The 21725-nt window shown below is 42.6% G+C and overlaps 1 protein-coding gene and 2 long non-coding RNA genes across 7 annotated transcripts; 2 read left to right on the forward strand and 1 right to left on the reverse strand.

The window, feature by feature from the left end:
• The first annotated feature begins 1471 nt into the window (after positions 1-1471).
• LOC136178970 (uncharacterized) lies at positions 1472-3894 on the forward strand. Its single transcript, XR_010666284.1, has 2 exons — positions 1472-2505; positions 2819-3894. It is a non-coding gene; the product is annotated as an uncharacterized lncRNA (long non-coding RNA).
• Positions 3895-3961: 67 nt separating this feature from the next.
• LOC114921393 (uncharacterized) lies at positions 3962-5367 on the reverse strand. Its single transcript, XR_003809692.2, has 2 exons — positions 4977-5367; positions 3962-4427 (listed from the first exon to the last, which is right to left on the reverse strand). It is a non-coding gene; the product is annotated as an uncharacterized lncRNA (long non-coding RNA).
• Positions 5368-7233: 1866 nt separating this feature from the next.
• Positions 7234-21056, forward strand: LOC114921871 (GTPase IMAP family member 7-like). Of its 5 annotated transcripts, XM_065953537.1 has the most exons (4): positions 7234-7347; positions 17779-18863; positions 20735-20790; positions 20883-21056. In XM_065953537.1, coding segments are annotated over exons 1-4 (1158 nt in total). In that variant the 5' UTR covers positions 7234-7331; the 3' UTR covers positions 20884-21056. The 5 variants fall into 5 exon arrangements, 4 of the variants coding, with proteins under 4 accessions (XP_065809609.1, XP_065809608.1, XP_065809607.1 ...); XM_065953536.1 differs by having other exon boundaries at positions 20735-21056; XR_010666283.1 differs by having other exon boundaries at positions 7237-7347; positions 17779-20790.
• The last annotated feature ends 669 nt before the right edge of the window (positions 21057-21725 follow it).

Here is a 21725-nt window from a genome sequence, read left to right on the forward strand (position 1 = left end):
ACCCACTGTTTATTTTACTCCTGAAACCTGGCATCTTTTAGCTTTCACAAGTGCATCAATATCAGGCGTCACATCCTGAGTGGCAGCCAATTTCAGAATTTCAATCAAGTGCTTGTGCGTGAGCTTTGAGCGCAGCTTTGTTTTATTGATGCTCATTACAGAGAACACTTGCTCACAAAGATATGTGGTTCCAAACATGCACAACACCTTTTCAGCAAGGGCTGTCAAGTTGGGGTAACCTGGCAAGAGATTCTGATAAAATGTGTCCAAGCCAGCTGCGGCAAATTTGCCCTTCAAATCTGAATCACACTGCAAGTCTATTATTTCAAGTTGAATGTTGACGGGCAGATCTGCGGCATTCGCGGTGAATGGTGAGCAAAAAACTTTGAAGTCTTTTTCCAGTTCACCAAAAATCTGAAAGCGTTGTTCAAACTCCCGCAATAGTCCTGTTATTTTGTCTTTGAACCGCTTCATGTGTGCAGCATGTTGGGTCGCGCATACATCTTTCAGACAAGGAAAGTGAGAAGCATCACCACCCGCGAGTTGTATCTCCCACAATGACAGCTTCAACTTGAACGCACATATACTGTCATAATACTGTGTGACAACTCTGTTGCGCCCTTGCATCATTTTGTTCAAGTTATTCGCGTGCTGTGTGATATCCACCATAAAGGCAAGGTCCTGCATCCATTCTGTGGACTGAAATTCTACCACTGGTTTTCCCTTTTTTTCCATGAACTCTTCAATTTCCCCTCGTAAATCAAAGAAACGCCTCAGCACAGCACCTCGGCTTAACCATCTTACCTCGGTGTGGTATGGCAGGCCATGGTTGTGGTCGTTCTCTCTGAGAAGGCTGTCAAACTGACGGTGATTCAGGCCTCTCGATCGGATGAAATTAACAGTTTGGACGACCACCTTCATGACGTTATCCATCTTTAATGACTTGCAACACAATGCCTCCTGATGCAAAATACAGTGAAAAGTCCAAAAATCACGTCCTCCATTTGCAGTCTGCACTTTCTCTTTGAATGTTGTCACAACACCCGCTTTTTTCCCAATCATTGACGGCGCACCATCTGTAGCCAGGCTGACAGCGCGGGACCAGTCCACTCCGACCCTGTCCAATGCTCCGATGAGGGCGGTGAAAATATCAGCCGCTGTTGTGGTATCCATCATTGGCACCAACTCCACAAACTCCTCTGTGATGGTCAAAGTGTCATCAACTCCGCGAATGAATATGGCCAGTTGCGCAACATCTGTAATGTCCGTGTTTTCATCAATTGCAACTGAAAACGCAATAAATGATTTTACTTTGTGCTTCAATTGGCTGTCCAAATCTGCCGAAAGATCAGAAATCCTGTCTGTTTTTTTTTTTTTTACAATACTGTACTTCACAAAATCATCTCGCGGGCCGGATTAAACCCGTTCGCGGGCCTGATCCGGCCCGCGGGCCGTACGTTTGACACCCCTGCACTAGAGGTTGGGAAAAAAATGATTTATGTAAAAATCCAGATTTTTAGTTTCTGAGATTTTAAATAGATTCATAACTTCCAAAAATCAATTATTATTTTTTTTTTCCAATCAGTCACTCCCTGCTAAGTGCTAATGCTAGCTCTTTAACTCTGTAGAATGCCAAATGGAGCAGCAAGAAATTCAGCCAGTCTCACAGATGACTGGAGTAGATCCTGAAGTATATGTACTAATTCAAAAATAGACTTTGAATCATGAATCCAGAATCATTTTGAATAGAAAATAGATTCTCAATCAAATCGTGACACACTCGAAGATCCCTCACATGGGCCACCCCGGTCAAAGAAGTCTGGACCCCCCACTGCACATGTTGCATCATATCATTTAGTTTGGTTGTATCTTAATGTATTGTGCCATCAGTAATGTATTTGTGACCATGAGCTTTTAGCTTGTGAGTACCATGAGCGCCCTCTGCTGGGGCCCCTGCAGACATGCGTGATGAGCCCCGTGCCCTGTTGCCAGGTTACACTCTCCGTGGTGAGTTGACTTATTAAGAGCTCCGCTAAAAAACGATGAAATAAGTCAGTTTTTCTGAGTAAAAGTAAGTTTTATTAATGTGCCATGTTTCAGAGATCCTCTTAAAATAATTATCAAAGACTTTTGTGGTGATATTGATTTGTTTTAGTTGAGTTATTTCAACTCTCCATGTTTTTATGCTTTTCTAGCTGAGTTTCAGCTTCATCATTTGTTGTCGTGGTGTAGCTGACTTCACCAACAGTTAGCTTGATTTTCTGCTCTCTGTTTAAGTAAATACTGAAGCTTACTACCAAAGAAGTGGCTGTGACAGAGACCTACATTTTATATACACGTTAAATGTTTGTCCTGTCTGCATTATCCTGTCCCTGTGTGAATGTTAGAGCTGTTAACCACCAAAGTGTCTGTGTGAGCGTGCTCATCTTTCTTCTGTTATTATCAGAATAAACGGCTGCTGGTGCCAAAAGTGAGTTTTTATACCTGGTTCATCATAACACAATGGTGAGTACACAACCAGTACACTTTGTATTTAAAAAAGAAAAGAAAAGAAAAGAAACTAAATGCTTTTGGTAGAAATACACTTTTGTTGAAATGACGTACATCAGGGAGTAAGAACAACACAAACGAGCATCAAGAGGAGGAAACAATGTCAGTAAGAGATAATGAACGGCTTTAAGTCCGATCGGACACACAGGTGCTGACAGGAAGTGCACAGAGGCAAAGCACATTTTATTAAATCCATATATGTCGTCACGATCATCAAAAGCATCAACGTCTCCTGACACATCTCCTTTATGGTTTGTCTCACACGCAGCTCCAGGAATTCTTTCACTGATCCTGAAGAAAATACAAGAGTTTCTTTTCCATTCACCGTATTCTAAGATATTTCTCTAAACATTAACGACACCATCTGTGCTGTGCTTTGGTCAAAATAAAACATGAATCAAGCCCCAGAGCAGGTTTGTGACCCTGTATAAACCAGCTCTCTCAGAACGCTCTGTGTGGGTGGAGATATGAGGGGAGGCTATTGTTTTACCTGAATCCAACTTGTGATGTCACAAGGAGAGCAAATTTGAAACGGGGAATTTTTGTCTGTGTTGTAAGACTTATGCAGACCACAATCAAAGGACTGGATGGGTTTATTTCACATTTTGTGGGTCGGTAGACACTCAGGTTACCCAAGTGGATTTTTCATAATATGTCCCCTTCAAGAGGAAGAAACCTCGAGCAGATCCAGACTCATGATGAACAGCCGTCTGATGACACTGTGTCCAAGCTGGAAAGTGGGATAGAGGGAGATTCAGGAAGAAGAGAGACAAACAGAGCAACAACAACAACAATGAATAAAATAGATTTAAAGCTACAGTGTCAGTAATAATGGTAAAAGTATGTGTAGTGTTAGCAGTAACAGCTCAGTGTGATAATAGACTGATCAGTCAAATATCAACAACTGTAATGATGAAACGAGGAGGACTGATTATATTCATTATAGAGGATCATTTATTAACCCCTTACTGTCCTCATTATCATATCTACTTCTGACATTAAAGAGTCTAAAATATGTTATGGTATGATTTTCTACTTTATGAACTAAATATATACAATTAAAAATCAAAATTGTTTTTTATTTTGCTCTGTGAAACTTGTCATTTATTGCACATTTCAAGTTTACTTTTTCTTTAAATTTAATTTTATTTACCATTTTGTTTTGTACCTTTTGCACTATTTAGAATTCAATACTGTAAATATTGTTTATCTTATTTTACCTTATTTTACCTTATTTTGGTTGTATTGCACTGTGGGACGGAGACAAACACAATTTCAATTCCACTGTATGTCTGGCATATTTTGAAATTGACAATAAAGTTGACTTTGACTTCTTGACTTCAATGAATCCTCTTGATCAACCTGAATTCTAGTCTCATGTCTCTCTTTGTTCACAAATAAAACTACAGACTCTGTTACAACATTTTATTAAAATGAAGAAGCAACAAATCACATTAAAGCACATTTGGATGATGCAGTTTGCTTTACAAGTATTCAGAGAAAATTGAAGTAGAGCAGACAGGGACGCTATGGGGGAAGGAGCGGCTGAGGCAGAGTGCAAACAGGAAATTTGTGGTGGCAGCCGCAGCTTTTGCAGCTGCATCTGCACGAGCATTACCCAGAGAAACTTGGTCACGGGAGGAGGTGTGAGCAGCACATTTGCAAACAGCAATGCTGGAAGGTAACAAAATGGCTTCCAACAGGGCAGCTACCTTGTGGTGGTGTAAGATGGGTTTACCGTCAGATTTGAGGAACTTGAGATGTTTCCAGAGTGCGCCAAAGTCACGCACAACGCCAAAGGCGTAGCAAGCGAGAATGGTGACAGATTTGCCTTTAGCCAGTTTGCATGCCTCAGTCAGAGCCACCAGTTCTGCTGCCTGTGCAGAGTAATGAGAAGGCAGAGGAGAGGAACAAACAACAGAAACATCATCTACTACAGAGAAACAGGCGTGGGCAGTGGACGGTATCCTTATAACCAGAACCGTTAACATAGAAACTTAGGTTAGGGTTAATGAGAGGAACGTTGTAGCATGTCCTGAACATGCAAAAAGGGGTGAATAACTTTACTATAGCTAACGGGAGCTCAACACACATTAGTTAACTAATTATTGAACTAAATGAGAGCTCACTCCCTACCAACCTGCTAGTCTCCTCTTTCCTAGTGGAAGGAGCTATGTAAAATTACTCCTCTAACACCCTAACTGGAGGACAGATGAACAAGTTATAATCACAGCTCCAGGATTATCTGCCTAACATTCATTTCTAGAATAATTAGATTCAAGGATAACCCCTGGTATAGGACTCTAGATTACCCCCCAGAGAGGGAATAACTGTGAACTCCCCTCACTAGGATGTTAGGTGTGTATGAAGTGTGTAATATAAATCAGTAAGACAAGTGTGCCGTGGTGTGACTGCTCACTACTTACCTTCCGAGGTACACAGGGTCTTTAAGGGGAACTTCCAGTCTTTGTGGTGTGAATGATTTCAGTCAGAAAATGATTTCAAAAAGTTTCCGAAAATGTATAAAAACATTTCAAATGATATTCCAAATGCAAATACAAAACAGTAAAAGAAAAATATAAAAAATGGAAAAGGAAAACAAAACTCAAAGACCAAAGTCTAAACCTGTGAGTGTAGACACTTGAAGTTTTAAAAGATCTTGGCTCAGAGACTAAGTCCCAAAATGGGATTTCAAAAGTCAGAGTGACGTGGATTCGTTTTGCAAGGCAAAAAAGAACCTCGATCAGATTTTCTACAGCGTTTTTATAGACAAAAAGTCTCTCTTTTTTCAAGATCCTGTAACACCTCAACAATGCACGTTCGCAGAAACATGATGCATACACAGGTCATGCCAAGTTCATGACATAGGTAATACCAAGTTCATATGTGGTTTCAGCTCGAAGACCGTGAACCGAGCAGATACTCAGAAACGCTACACGCCTACGAGCTCTGATGTGGTTTTGCTTCAATGTATGGCACACTTATCTTGACCTCACAGGAGTGTAGGCACTACGAGTGTGTGTAAGTTTAACAGGAAATGTTGAAAGCAGAAAAAGGTTATGACTTTATGACCTATGTATTAAATGATGAAAGAATTAAGTGATAATAAAAGAAAAAAACGAAAACAAATTCAACAATTGCATAACTCTTTCTGATCTTTCAACAACGTCTTTCAGGTCTGGTCTTGGGGTACGGGTGAGCTGGAGTCCTGCAAGGCCAGGTAGAGGCATAAGGGTGGCAGGGTTAAGTACAGTCTCATCAACAAATTGTGTAAATGGCTTTTCTGGATCTGGGATGCCCAAGGTGGACTGCAAGGACAGTTTAAGGTTTTCAAACGCAGTGTTTGCCTCCTCAGTCCACTGATCGGGGCTGGAATCTGTCAGGTCTCTTTTGTGTGCGATGTCTCTCAGTGGTTGCTCCGTCTCGGAGAAGTTAGGAATAAAATGTTGGCAGTAAGAACACATGCCTAGGAAAGAAAGAACTTGTTTTTTAGTCATAGGTTTAGGTGTATCAGCCACAGCCTTAACCCGGGAGGGAGAAAGAGATTGGCCCTTTGGTGTGAGGATATGACCTAAGGTCACTTCCTGTTTTACAAACTGTAGTTTAGACAGGGATGCTTTATGGCCCTCCTCCATGAGATGGTGCAGGAGGAGGATGGTGTCTGTCTCACACTGCTCCTTTGTTGGGGCTGTGATGAGGAGGTCATCGACGTACTGCAGGAAGACTGAACCTGGGGAGAGTGTGACAGAAGAAAGACTGCGAGACAGTGCTTGACAGAAGAGGGTGGGGCTGCAGGTCAGCCCTTGGCACAAACGTGTCCACAAAACGCTTTCCTCCGAACTGGAAAGCAAACCAAAACTGGGAGTCTTTCTGAACGGGGATAGAGAAGAAAGCATTAGACTACTAGGTCCACAATGGAAAACCATTTAGCAGGAGATCTGGCTGAGAATGGTGTATGGATTGGGAACATTAGGAGCGTGATCTAGAAACACAGTTAAGCAGTGAGTACAGTATGTTATTCTTATTTTCTCTAGTCCCTCAATTAAACAACTTTTATACACGAGGGGAGGAGTCAGCCGGCCGTCCAGGCGATGTAAACAAACTGAAGATAGGACTCTGAAAACTCTGAAAACATCACAGACAGTGGGACTCGGGTGTTACACCCATTGTAGACAGTCATGACTCACAGAGTTATTTTCAGAGGAGATATTTGATTTCTATTATATTTAAGTGTGAAAAATCACTAAAGCCTTTAAAGACTACACTTCATGTTGGTGTCACAAGATCACAGACTGTCATACCAACTTCATCATCGCTGAAAATGTCCTGGAAAAGTCCTGGAAAAGGATCTATGGAAAAGAGTGGGAACCCTGAAGTCAGTGTGACTGAGGTTATGTACGGTCACAGATAAACAGTATAAGTAAGCGCAATATTTTTCCACTACATGTCTGACTGACACCCCCCCCCCCCCCCCCCCTAGAGTGATTAGTAAGGCTTGTCATAACTATTCATGGACATAATATCATATGATATTTTACTATCTGTTTATTAAACTTTGGTGTCTATCTTCACATAAGATCATGTTGTCATGTCCAATAAGGGGAGGGCTAAGGCAGTTTGGTTTCACCTCCTCAAAACGTAGTCACTTCTTGTAAATGCTGCTGGGAGGGGTGAACAGGATGAGGCTCTGTGCAGGTATAAGGAAGTGTTTCCACTGACAGACTAAAAACTTTTCTTCTTCAGCTTAGAAACACACCAGCTACTCTCTCCAACACCCAAATATGGCTGTCAGTAAAGGTAAGTCAGTACATCTAATTTATAAGGTAACATACACCTTGTATCTGTTGGCGTTTTGAAGACCTCATACGTGGGCACAAACTATGTTTGGGTTTTAATGTAGTCAATTTCGCTATTAAATTAATATTAATAATTTGTATTAATATTACTTACCAAAACTATTCATCTGAATTAATAACAACGGGGCACCACCCTGGATGGGTTCCCTCAGTCAACAATAACCAAATAGCACAGAGTCAGTGTCAAATTTAATTGTTAAATACCAATATTATTCATATTTAATAAATATCTGTATTTAAATAAAAGGAATCCGTGAATCCGTACACTAGCCCTCACTCCACCCAGCTGTTATCACAATGATCATAACACCAGTAATCACAGAAAGCTGCTTTATTAGTAAGTAGCTTAAACCTTGTATCTGTTGGGGTTTTCAAGACTTCATACACTGGCACAAATTATGTTTGGCTTTTAAATTATAACAGAATTTAGTGTGTAGGTGTAACTTCAGCGGTTTTCCAAATACCCTCCTAATTACTGCTTATTGAGAGAAAGTTAAGAAGTTGTTGAACAGGAATTCTGATCTTGATATGCGTTGCTTAGTATGCCCTTATAAGGTAGAAGTGAGAAAAAGTATATTGAGGTCATATTTCACGTACAAGCTCAGGAAGTTCAACCTGCCCCAGGAGCTGCTGATCATGTTCTACACATCCATAATCCAGTCTGTTCTGTGCACCTCCATCACTGTCTGGTTTGGATCTACAACCAAACCGAACAGATACAGACTGCAACAGATGATCAGGACTGCAGAAAAAATCATTGGTGTCGACCTGCCCCCCATCCAGGACTTATCCGGTCCCGGGCTGGGAAACGGGCAGGTAGCAGACTCCTCACACCCCGGACACAAACTTTTCAAACTCCTCCCCTCCGGTAGGCGTTACAGATTCTTCCCCCAGGCTGTGACTCTGATGAATGCTAAACAGCCACAGAGTGTCAGACCTGTCACTGTGAATGTACATATACATATATATCATTTAATTTAAATTATCGATCTACGCACACTTATCATGTAAATACTGTAAAACTCTACCTCATGTAAATGAACCCATCTGTCACATAACTGCATTTCTTATTATCATGTCACTTCAGCCTTTTTGCACTACTCACAACTGAACTGTTTCTTATTTAGCCTCGTACATATTAGTCTTTGTGCTGCCTTTATTTTGAAGTCAGTAATTTGAATTAAGTTAAAAATGTTAGTCAATAAAAGTGGTCATAAAAAGTTAGATTTAAAAGATTAGAAACATTTTGACATTAGTTCATGGTTTATACTGCCATCTATTGGTCATTGTGGGTAGTTAGTTCATTAAGTCACATGCTGCAGTAAGAAGGACAGAGAGAGACAGAGGATGCATGTTGCTGCTGAATGGTTTTCTGTTACGCTTCTGCCTTGGAGACCATTTGTCTGTAAGTTTTATGTTCAGTTCATTATAAAAATGTTGAGATATGAACACAAAATTCAAGTCAGAAACTTTTAGTTGTTTTTGTCTTTCATGTGCTCTTAGCTAATGCTAAATGTAGTGGCTAACTGTTTTCCTCATGGTTATGATAGCATGTAGCTTTGTGTTGAATTAGCATTTTTATGCATTTCTGTGCTTGCTTGAATTTAGATAGCAATGCTGATACTTTGTAAATGTATACTTGTTATCTGTACTGAAATATTGTTATTCTCTTTGTAATATTGCAGTTTTACAAAAACAAAACAAAATGGAAGGAACTCATGTAAAATCAATAAAAGACAAGCTTTGTGTTTTTATTGGAGGACTTTTGTTTCAGTGTTATCTGGCTGTCAAATCCTGTACATTGGAACGTGCAGAAAGGGCAGTACAGTCTTTGCTTATTGTGTTTATTGTTTGTTGCCTGCCAGCGACCACCGCGGACAAATCGGCGTTCTTTTTGTCTTCTTTTGACACAAGTTATACTTTGAACATACTAGTGACAATCAAACGGTAGCCTACGGCTGCTAGCACCGGCTAATTGTTTTTAGCATCGGATCCAACTCGCTAGCAGGGCTGCTAACATCTCCCCTCCCGACAACATGGACATTGTTTGTTGTGAAGGCTGCCTGACACTCTCACGCACTAGAGGAGAGGTTACCAACCTTCAAGAGAATATCCGCAGGCTTTCAGAGGGGCTTCAGAAGAAGGACCTGATGCTTTCCAGCTACATCGACTTGGCAGCCTCTCAGTCAAAGAGGATCACGGCTATGCACTCCGATATCTCAGATACCTTGCTGTGGGATCCTTTACGGCCCCGACACTCCTCCTGCTCGACCCCAAACCCTCGGGAGTCCTGGGCCGAGGTTTTGGTGAGCAGTGGAAAATGCAGTGGGAGACTATCTGGGTCTCCCCCACCGCTTCTCCTCACAAATCATTACTCGGCACTGCAGGACGATGATCCGGGTGAGGTTAATGGGACCTCTTCGGTGTCTGTCCGAGCCCCCACCGATCCTGTCAGCTGCACACCTGAGTCTGCTAAGCCTGCCTCTGATGCAACCGTCGCTGCCGCTGCCTCATTTTCTCCGAACATCACGGCTCCTTCCACATCCTCTGTAAAAGACGATGCTACCTCTGCCTCTTCTCCACCTGTTCTGGCACTCTCCTCTCCATCCTCTGCGGCGTCATCTTCACCTGTTGCCGCTCCTGCTGCTGTCTCCGTAGGACAACAAAGCAAACAATGGGGGAAGCTCTCCTCCCATAGCAGAAGGCTGCTGGTGGAAGCTGTAAACAGACGCTCTGGTGGACTCCCCCGCACTCAGCTGGAACGGTCCCCTTCACCGGAGCGTTCGCCTGCCCTGACCGCGCCTCCTCAGCCGGTGAGTCCACTCTGCCCTGACGTCACCAGACACGCACGGGTTTGCACTGTCGGCACTCAGGCTTCACCCCCTCGTCCACTTTTCTCACCTACCACTCTGATAATCGGCGACTCCATAATAAGGAATGTACGGTTTTTCAATGCCACCACTCTCTGCCTCCCTGGTGCTACTGTCCCCGTCATTTTAGAAAGGCTCCGGAAGACTTTGCCCTCTCTTCCCACCACCATCACTCGCCTTATCATAAATGTGGGCACAAACGACACCTCTCGACAACAGTCTGAACTGACCAAAGAGCACTTCAACCAACTTTTCAAGCTCTTAAGACAAACTGGTAAATCCATTTTCATCTCCAGACCCACTGCGCTTCTGTCCAACGCCGCTCGTTTCAGCAGAACCCTCTACCTCCACCACTGGCTGCAGTCCACCTGCAGGGCTCACGATGTGGCCTTCATTGACAATTTCAATCTGCCCTGGAACCGCTACTCTCTTTTTAAAGCTGACGGACTTCACCCAAACAAAGCCGGCTCACACCTCCTCACTACAAACATCCAACACACAGTAAAGTACACGCCATGCAACTGACTAAATGACGACATCAATACAGCCGATTCCCAATCTTTCTCTATGGTTCCAGCACACCCAACTGTTTCCCCCACCAGCCCACCCTACCGTCCAAAGGTCTGTTCCTCCATCCTCCCAGCTCTCTCTGTGATCAACAGCTCCCCCCACTGGCCTCATCCCTCGTTCCCACATTCACTGACATTATCTGCAATAGAAACTCTCATTACAAGAAGGCATCCAAACAAAAACAAAATCATTAAATCTGTCAATTTTTCAAATTTGTCAACCATCCCCTGTCAGCCACTCCCTCACCCTTCACTCCGTATAACACCACATCATAACCTGAAACTGGAATACTTGCTGAATACTCACTCCCTCAACAATAAAAGCCTCATTCTCCATGACTTCATAACCGACACCAACCTGGACTTCCTATGTCTCACCGAAACCTGGCAAAAACCCTTGGACTATTTCTCACTAAACCAAACCACACCCACAGGATACACATACATGGACAAACCCCGCCCCGATGGACGGGGTGGTGGTGTTGCAGCCGTTTACAGGAAGGACATTAAAACTACCACCATTCCCATCCCTGCATTTGACTCATTTGAACACATTGCTTTCAAACTCTTTGGTCCCACTCCCCTAGTCACTGCTGTAATCTATCGCCCCCCCCAAACCAAACCCTTCTTTTTTCAGTGATTTTCATGACTTTCTGACCCAACTCTGCTCCATCTCAACTTCTGTTCTGCTCCTTGGGGATTTTAACTTCCATGTCAACAACACTCAGTGTAAAACTGCCAAAGAATCCCTGGACCTTCTTCACTGCCTCAACTTCACACAGCATGTCAACTTCCCCACTCACAGCCGCAGCCACATTCTGGACTTGGGCTGCTCCACTGGTCTCACAATCCATCAACTGTCAAGTCTCAACTTCAACATCTCCGACCATCTGGCTATAAACATGGACATTCTCATCCCTCTTCCCACTCCAAAACAAAAACGAAAGATCTCCTTCAGAAACATAAAATCAGTCGACCCCTCAGCTCTCTCAGCCTCTATTTCCAGCAAAATCTCTTCCTCCCTTCCCCCCCAATTTAATAACCCCTCTGAACTCATCACCTACTATAACAACACACTCTCCTTCTGTCCCATCAAAACTAAAACTGTCTCATTCACACACTCTGCAACCTGGTACACTCCCGAACTCCATAAAATGAAAACCCGTAAACGCCAGCTTGAAAGACTCCACAAGAAAACCGGTTTAAAAGTTCACTTCCAATCATACTCTGACTACCTCAAACAATACATGGAAGCTCTCAGCGCAGCCCGGTCCACCTATTACTCACACCTCATCCACTCAGGCTCATCCAACCCCAAGGCTCTCTTCTCTACAATAAACAAACTCCTCAAACCCAGTGACAACACCTCTCCCTCCTTCACAGCTGATAAATGCAATGCTTTTCTTTAATTCTTTCAATCAAAAATTGACACCATTTACAGCAGCTTCAACACTCTCACTGTCCCCTCTTCACCCCTACCCGCATCCCCTCGCCTCATCACCCAACCTCTGTCTCAGTTCTCCCGTTTTCCCAAATGAACTATCCATCATCACCTCTAGCATGAAGTCCTCCACCAGTACTCTCGACCCCATCCCATCCAGTCTCGTCAAAAACTGTCTCCCAGCCATCGCGCCACTCATAACCTCAATCATCAACTCCTCCCTCTGCTCTGGTTCAGTACCCAAAACTCTCAAACTGGCAGCCGTCACCCCTATCCTCAAGAAACCTGGACTCAATACGGACAGCATTTGCAACTTCCGCCCCATCTCCAACCTCCCCTTCCTCTCAAAAATACTGGAACGTGTTGTCGCCTCCCAGATCAAATGCCACCTCTCCTCCAATAACCTATTTGACCCATTCCAGTCCGGCTTCCGTTCCCAGCACAGCACAGAAACAGCTTTCCTCAAAGTCACCAACGACCTCCTCCTCTCCTCAGACTCTGGCCTCCTCAACATCCTCATCCTCCTTGATCTCACTGCAGCCTTTGACACCATCAGCCACAGTATTCTTTTATCCCGCTTAGAGCACTCACTCAACATCATTGGCACTGCTTTTTCCTGGTTAAAATCCTACCTCACCGACAGACAGTTTATCAACATCAATAACTGCTCCTCCTCCATAGCTCCTTTGTCCCAAGGCGTCCCCCAGGGTTCTGTGCTTGGTCCCCTCCTGTTCATCATATACTTGCTCCCCCTTGGTAACATTATCTGCCAGCATGGTCTCCATTTCCACTGTTATGCTGATGACATCCAGCTCTACATCTCCACCAATTCAATCACCACTGAAACCTGCTCTACCCTAATGAACTGCCTCAATGAAATAAAAACATGGATGCACACCAATGTCCTCTCTCTTAACTACGCAAAATCGGACATAATAATTATCGGCCCTAAATCCCTCACCACTTCCATTCACAACTTCTCCTTCACAATAGACAACTCCACTCTCTCCCCCTCCCCTCATATCCGCAATCTTGGAGTCATCTTTGACAGCCAGCTCTCCTTTGATCACCACGTCACCCAGCTCACAAGAACCGCCTTCTTTCACCTCAAAAATATAGCCCGCCTCCGTCCATTACTCTCATTTTCTGCCGCTGAAACACTAATCCATGCATTCATCACATCCAGACTTGACTATTGCAACAGCATCCATTACGGCACATCATCCAAAGTCCTTAATAAACTTCAATACATCCAAAACTCTGCTGCTCTCCTTACCCACACCCGAATACGCGAACACATCACCCCTGTCCTGCAAAATCTCCACTGGCTCCCTGTCCCTTACCGTATCCAATTCAAAATCCTTGTCCTCACACATAAAGCCCTTAACCACCAGGCCCCCTCCTACCTCACGGCTCTCCTTCACCCTCACACTCGTGCACGCAGCCTCCGTTCTTCAAAAGCCAACCTCCTATCTCCCCCTCTTAGAACCAAGCACCGAACCTGGGGGGACAGAGCCTTCTCCATAGCTGCCCCCCCTCCCTCTGGAACTCACTCCCCACACACATTCAACACTGCACCGACCCTCCTACTTTCAAATCACTTATCAAAACTCACCTCTTTAAACAAACTTTTAATGTATGATTGTGATGTATTTTCTGTTTTCTGTTGTTTACCTTTATGTTGTTATCTTTATTGTTGTTATCTTTATGATTTGTGTGTAATGCTGCAATGTCCGTTAGTCTGTCCTTCTGTGCTATTCTTTATGTTTTAACCAAGTGTCTTTGAGTTTTTAAAAGCGCTTATAAATAAAATGCACTATTATTATTATTATTATTATGTCGATATCTTTCTTATATGTATCTTCAATCTTTATGGATAGAAATAGATATGCACACATTATTGCATTGAGCGGTTATAAAACACTTGTCATAAAGATTTATAATGAAGACAAGTTTTCTTTTTTTTACAGTTGAACAAAAGCATTTATGGAAATAAACAATTATTAAAAAACAATATAAAAATAAATAATGAACTTAAATTGAATAAACCTAGTTATATCAGCATATCAGAGATAAAATTAGTACCGATCGGCTGACAGATTTATTGATCGGGCTCGACTATAAAGCTCTCAATGACGACAGCCAGTAGGGGAGAGTGGGGTAACTTGTGCCAAGGGGCAAGTAGTGCCACCCCTGTTATCTAGAAAACCATAGAAGAAGTTGGTCATGTGACCACATATTTTTGAAGAGGCATCCATTTCACTCATCCTGCAAAGAAGGGAGACACATGGCTTGAGAGGTAAGCACATGTAAGTTCCCAAAAAATGTTTTTGCCCTCCAAAGTAAAATTTCTATGATCAAGGTTTTTTGATTGCTGTGTTTGAACAATTATATACAACTTTGAAAACAGTTCACACATGTTTAAGTGCTTTAGTAAGCTACACCATGAGTCTATACAGTTAGCATGATGCTAGCTCAAAGCAGCTGGGGGATACATTTTTTCAAAATAATGGTTGGGTTAATTTGTGCAAGTGGCACAACTTAACTTATGATTATTTACTATATATTACTTTATTGTATTTTATTGTTATTGTACATTGTATTCTTATTTTCATTGTATTCTGACATTCTTAATTTTAGACCAAAATCCATCATGCCAAGTGTGTTAAAACTGCTTTAAACTTCTCTGATCATCAGCACTACCTTTTATCTCATTTCAGGTACAGCTTCCCTCCACACATGATGTACAACATGGATGAAACTGGTGTGATGACAGTGTAGACACCCAAGCAGGTTGTCAGAGAGAAAGGGAAGAAACAAGTGGGTTCAGTAACATCTGCTGAAAGAGGAGAGCTTGTCACTGTGGCCTGTGCAATAAACGCCACTGGAAATGCAGTCCCACCCATGTTCTTTTTCAAGGACAGCCTTATGAACGCATCACCAGCAGGTTCCATTGGTCATTGTACAAAGTCTGGATGGATGAAGATGCCTTCCTCATCTTCCTGGAGCACGTCATCCGCCACACCAACTGCTCCACCGATCACCCAGTCCTGCTCATTCTGGACAACCATGAGTCTCACATCTCACTCAAGTCAGTGACAATTGCTAAAGAGAATGGGGTCATTATGCTCACCCTGCCACCTCACACCTCACACCTCACACCGCTTGCAACCATTAGACAAAACTGTCTATGGACCACTCAAAACCTACTATAACCGAGCGATGGATGGGTAGATGTGATCACATCCTGGGCGAACCGTATCGATCTACGAGGTCCCGGAACTTGTGAAGCAAGTGTTCCTCTCTGCAATGTCACCAACAAACATAACCTCAGGTTTCAGAGCAACGGGCATATACCCTTTCAACAGGGACATCTTCCCGGAAGAAGACTATGCACCATCAATGGTGACAGACAGGGCAAATCCAGAAGATGAACCCAGTGCCACTGCTGACCTGCCTGGAGAAGAGCCCTCCACCAGTGCAGCTGCTCACCTGCCTGGACCATCGCATGAGCCAACACATGTCACAGGTATTTAAAAAAAAGTCTGGTAGGCCAATAGTGGCGGTGCGCATAGTGGCGTGGCTCAGGCTTACCCTCCATCTGACCACGCAATCTTGTTGTTCCCTGTGTTCAATGACAATAAAAGTTCCTTTCCTTTCCTTGAAGCAGGTCCAGACCCAGGAGAGCCACCTGCCACTCTGCCAAATCCCGAGCATTCATCAAGTGACAAATCTGGTTCTTCTGCTCACTTGGGTTATGTGTTTCCAGAAGTCATTGTTCCCTTGCCAAAAGCCACAGAAAGAAAGAACAGAATTGTAAGAAAGAAAGTGAAAACAAGAATCGTGACCGACACACCTGAGAAGATGGAGTTGGAGAAGGCTAAAAAGGAGATAAGAAGATAAAAAGGCTGAACAGGAAAAGAAAAGAATGAAAGAGAGAAGAAAAGGGCTCTGAAAGCTGCAAATCAAACCAAAACCAAGAAGGAAACGGTTGTGTACAGTAGCTCGGAAGAAAGCTCCACCACCGATGATGAGGCAGAAGATGGCCTGGAGAAGACACACGGCAGAGAAAAGGATGGGGCTGAAAAGAAGAAAAGGAGTGGAAATAAGAAGGGGGCTCTGAAAGGGTGAAAACCAACCAAAACCAAGAAGAAAGTGCTCTCCAGTAGCTCAGAAGAGAGTGACTTTCCGATTCCATTTAGCGATGCCACTGATTTTGAGAGTTCAGATATCCAGAGTGATGATGATGATGGTGACAAGGATCTGTCTGCTGGTGACTTTGTCATTGTGAAGTTTGCAGGTAAGAAATCAAAATCCTATAACTATGTTGGATTGGTAGAGAATGTTGGAGGTGACGAGATCAGTGCAAAGTTTCTGAAGGAAAGTTGTAAGAGGTCTGTTGATGGAAAGCCCATCTTCACATTTAGAGAGAATGATGAAGTAGTCATCCCTAGGGGTGATATGCTCAAGAAACTATCCACACCACAGAAACTTGGTGGTACAGCCAGAAGGGAGCATAAGTTCACATTCCCCTGCAGCATTGTCAAGTGGGATGTTCAGTAGTAGGCTGAATCTGTGAAGAGATTCAGATGCAGATGATTTGCAGATGCTTAGGTGCTCATTTTGGAATTTGTATTTTGTTCTGAGTATGTGTTCATACTATGAGTATGTCTGATGTTGTTAAAACTTTAAATAAACGTTAAATAAGTAATTTTGTATTGAATTTGTCTTGCTTTTTTATAGCATTATCGTTTGTGAGATTAAAATGATCTGTTTTACTTAAATTATCAATGGCACAATTTACCCCAGTGTATTCTCTCTAATGGCACAACTTACCCCGCACTGGGGGCAAGTTGTGCCACAAAACCAGCTATATTTCTCAAACAGTTTATTTAATATCCAAAGTGATTGTTCCCAGGGATGCACAGCATCTTAAACTATATGTACATATTTTAGTTGGAGGCATTACTGTAATCCCCTTGCTTTAAAGGCACTTTAAGTAAAAATTGGCACAACTTACCCCACTCTCCCCTATGCTACTAATGAACATGCTAATAAGCAACTGGCTAATGGTGATTATTGTGACCTTAATTTAAAGTGTTACCGATGCTACAAACCCCTAGTAGCTTTCTTTGCATTTTAATTTGGAACATTTCCTTTTTTTAGGTTTAAAGTGTGACCCTGAAACATTTAGAAGATCCTGTGTGTTGCTGCTCTGTTGAGTTAGTTTGTAAAGTTTGTAAAGTTAAACAAAAAGTGTTAACTAATTTTCAGTAGAAATAATAAAATAATCATTTAGAGCTAGCTAGACAATATCCTCTGGGCCCGTTTGTTCAAAGTTAATCCAACAGGATTAAAGTTATCAGATCAGAGTTTTTCATGAATCTAAAATCTGGTTGTTCAAAAAAACAAAACAAAAATAACGGGATAATTGTATAAGATCAGGTTTGGATAATCAAAGTTGTTCTTTCTTTTTTTTCCCATCCAATCAGAACCAACCATGTACAACAATAAAGAGATCCGGATCGTGATGGTGGGGAAGACCGGAGCTGGGAAGAGTGCAGCAGGAAACACCATCCTGGGACACAACTGCTTTGAATCTGTTTTCTCCCCTGAATCTGTGACCACAGACTCTGCTAAGTCGTATGGTGAGCTGGATGGACAGAAGGTTTCTGTCATCGACACTCCAGGTCTATTTGACACCAATACTGATGAAGAGACGACACGTAGAAATATCTCCCAGTGTATGGCTTATGCTTCTCCTGGACCACATATCTTTCTGATTATCATCAAACTGGACCGATTCACAGAAGAAGAAAAGAAGACGGTGGAGAAGATTCAAAAAATCTTTGGAAAGTCAGCAGACAAATACAGCATGGTTCTCTTTACCCATGGTGACCTGCTCAGAGGGCAACCTATCGAGGAGTTCTTGAAGAAAAGCAAAGACCTGCAGGAGCTTGTGGCCAAATGTAACGACCAGTACCACGTCTTTGATAACAACCTCTCTGATAGTTCTCAGACCAGAGAGCTGCTCAACAAGATCAGAAAAATAACAGAAAAGAACACAGGAAACCATTACACCACTGAGATGTTTCAGGAGGCAGAGAGGGCGATTGAAGAGGAGAAACAGAGAATCCTGAAAGAGAAAGAAGAGGAAATGAGGAAAGAGAGGAAGGAACTAATGAGGAAAATAGTGGAAAAATTTGAGCAAAGGATAAAGGAAGCGAAGGAAGACGCGGAGAAGGAGAAACAGCGAATCCTGAAAGAGAATGAAAAGCAAAAGTGCAAAGAGGAGGAACTAAAGAGGAAAATAAAAGAAAAACATGAGAAAGAACTAAAGGAAGCAGAGGAAGACACTAAGAAGGAGAAACAGCGAATCCAGAAAGAGAAAGAAGAGCAAAAGTGCAAATTGAAGGAGGAACTGGAGAGGGAAATAAAAGAAAAACATGAGAAAGAATTCAAAGAAGCGAAGGAAGAGATGGAAAAAGAACTAGCAGAAAAAATGAAAGCACTGGAGGAAGAACAGGAAGAGAAGGCTAGAAGAGAGGCAGAGAAGAGCTCTTCAGTGCTCGCAAAGGTTGGTCGTGGACTTGCAGCTGTGGGGGCTGCTGCGGCTAGGTTGGTTGCGGGGGCTGTGGCGATATTTAAAAAATAACTACAGCTCATTGTATCCGACCTGATGTACATTATAATGTCAGTGTTTAAAACTGATCTGTTGATTCTCAAATTACTCTCGCCTTTTCTTTTAGACATATTTTGAACACAAAACTAAAAGACTAAAGGGACTTTCAGACAGGACGCGGTGGGGGCTACGCGCTGCTGTCAAGCCCATTCATTGTCTATGTGTAGCTCTGCACAAGAGCATATCTGCACTCGGCCGAGCTGAGCTCAGCACAAGGTCTTGTTTGCCAGTTGGACCAATAGTATCTGTCTGCAGTCTGCAAGACCCAATTTCAAATATCTTTATTTATCTGTTAGGAACTTCAGTTGTGTAAAAAAAGCATCAGTGTGCATACAGCTCAGCACAACAAAACAAACAAACAAAAGAACACACACACATACAAGTGGCTGTATTAAAAGCATGACAATTGTTATGAAAGGTTAAAAGAGTGGTGTTAAAAATAAATGAACAAATGGATCAGCCATTCATGAGCCTGATGGATGTGGGCACGAAGCTTGAAATGGCTCTCTTAGTTCTGAAAGTTTGAGATCTGTGTCATCGGTATCTTCTGCCTACTACAATCTTCTAAATGGTGTTTGACCCTGCTGAGGCCGTGTGGCTCGCTTTACTTTGGTTCACCATCTATTTTTATCATTTCAAACAAATAAACTAAGAACATTTTAGAAACATGACTCACATAAGTGCCTCCAACCAAAGCCGTAGTATCCTCAAAGGTATAGAGAAGAAGCCCTGCAGCCCGTCTATGCAGATGGTTGGATGGAGCGGAGAGGAAATTTAAAAAAGGATGATTTTTATTTTCATCCACAAAATGTCATCAAAAATATAAAAATTGTGAAAGTATGTAATAAACCCAAGTAATTTCAGTAAGGAGACATAATTCTCTATGAATATTTAAAGTTGCATGTCACATATGATACTTATTTAAACTATCATCTCCGTGCTCTTAAATTACCCTTTTTTAACAGTTGGTAGATAAATAAAATAAACATTGTTTAAATAAAATCCACATCGTTTGCTTTAAAAGAAAGCTTATCAACTCTGGTTGTGAAATAACCCTGGTATTACTAACGTATATTTAACTAAATATAAGTTGTCTAAGGAAAATACTCTTGTGTCTGTACTCAAGCCAAAATTTTGCCCACAACTTCTGTGTTTCTTTGGCAGCCAAAATCATCGTTTTAGACATCTCACGTGGTTCTCTGCTGAGATTTGGATAGGTACACGTTCCCCCCCTCTCTTGCAGCCTGCAGACAGACCCCTCTCAATAGGAGGGAAGATCAGATCACAACAAACGGGGTCCCAGAGAGAGCTCTCTTATGTAAAGACCTGTCCGACAGTTTTGGCGTACCAGCTGTGTTTAAAACAGCAGCATTAGCTGAAATGTTAACGTGCTTGTGAAGCGGTCGTCATAGAGCTGCATTTCCTGGACGAGACTAAACTCTCCCAAATCCTGTTGTGCCCTGAGGATCTCATGAACACACACCCTCTCCTCCTGTGCTGCTAGCTCCTGTCACGGCTCTGGCTGTGATCCTGTTTCTCTGTATATCCCTTGTGTCCCCTCCCCCTCTGTCTGTCTGTCTGTCTGTCTGTCTGTCTGTGTGTCTGTGTGTGTGTGTGTGTGTGTGTGTGTGTGTGTGTGTGTGTGTGTGTGTGTGTGTGTGTGTGTGTGTGTGTGTGTGTGTGTGTGTGTCTCTCTGGAGGGCGTGGCTTCAATCAAACACCTGGTGACTACTCACACCTGCAACTCATCTTCTTATCTGCCTCAGACTAAGACCCAGGGTTCAACTCGACTCCTTGCCAGATTATTGAGTCTACTGAAGTGGTAGCTATGATCGGCTGCTCTTAACATTTGTTAGAGTTTATTCCAAGTGTTTTTCCAGTGAGTCCTAACAGATTTTCTCTCTTGTTGTCCAGATTTTCACCGGTGTCATCTCCTCCAGTCTGCTCTCCTCTCAGACAACTCAACCAATTACCTGTCTGCCTACGGAACCAGCTAACTCCATAAGACTCCTCCACGCCGTCACTACCAGCCAGCCAGTCAGCCATTCACTGATACCTAGCCCTGCAATAAAACCTCAAACCCTTCAATTTTGCTGCCGTGTCTGCTTTTGGGTCTAAATACAAACCGTAACAGCTCCTCCTCCTCCTCAGTTAAAGATCAGAGTTTTCTACTGAATAGTGAACAGATACAAACACACTGTGCACCAAAAAGTAACTATTTTCCCGACTAATGTTTCTGTAACCTAGCAATGTGCACCGTTGCTTTTTGCTCGTGTGCGCTCCCCTTCTGCTCTGCGCCCTACTCCATGGGAGTGCAGCACACACAGCTTCCTATCTGACAGGCAAGTGCAAACAAACAGCTTTAAGTCAAATCAGACACACAGGTGATGACAGGAAGTGAGAGGCAGTGCACCTTTTAAAAAAAGTAAAGTAAATATGTCGTCATCAACAACATCAACAGCTGCTCATGAGAGTTTGAATCAGAATCAAAACCATCCTAAACATCATCATCATCATCATCATCATCATCATCATCATCATCATCATCATCAAGGTGTTCATGAAGAGCTTTGTCTTAAAGGTACAAAGGGTCTCTGCAGATCGACATTAAATGGTTTTTATTTGACACATGAATTAAAAATATATATATAATACAAAATGGGTTTTAATCTCCTTGTGATCTTAAGTATCAAAGTTTTAAAGTCTGTAACAATGTTTTTACAATCAAATGTACTTTCATGAAATCAAACTCGTCTT

Source organism: Labrus bergylta, chromosome 4 (assembly GCF_963930695.1).
Source record: "Labrus bergylta chromosome 4, fLabBer1.1, whole genome shotgun sequence".
In the NCBI taxonomy this organism is placed as follows: Eukaryota; Metazoa; Chordata; class Actinopteri; order Labriformes; family Labridae; genus Labrus; species Labrus bergylta.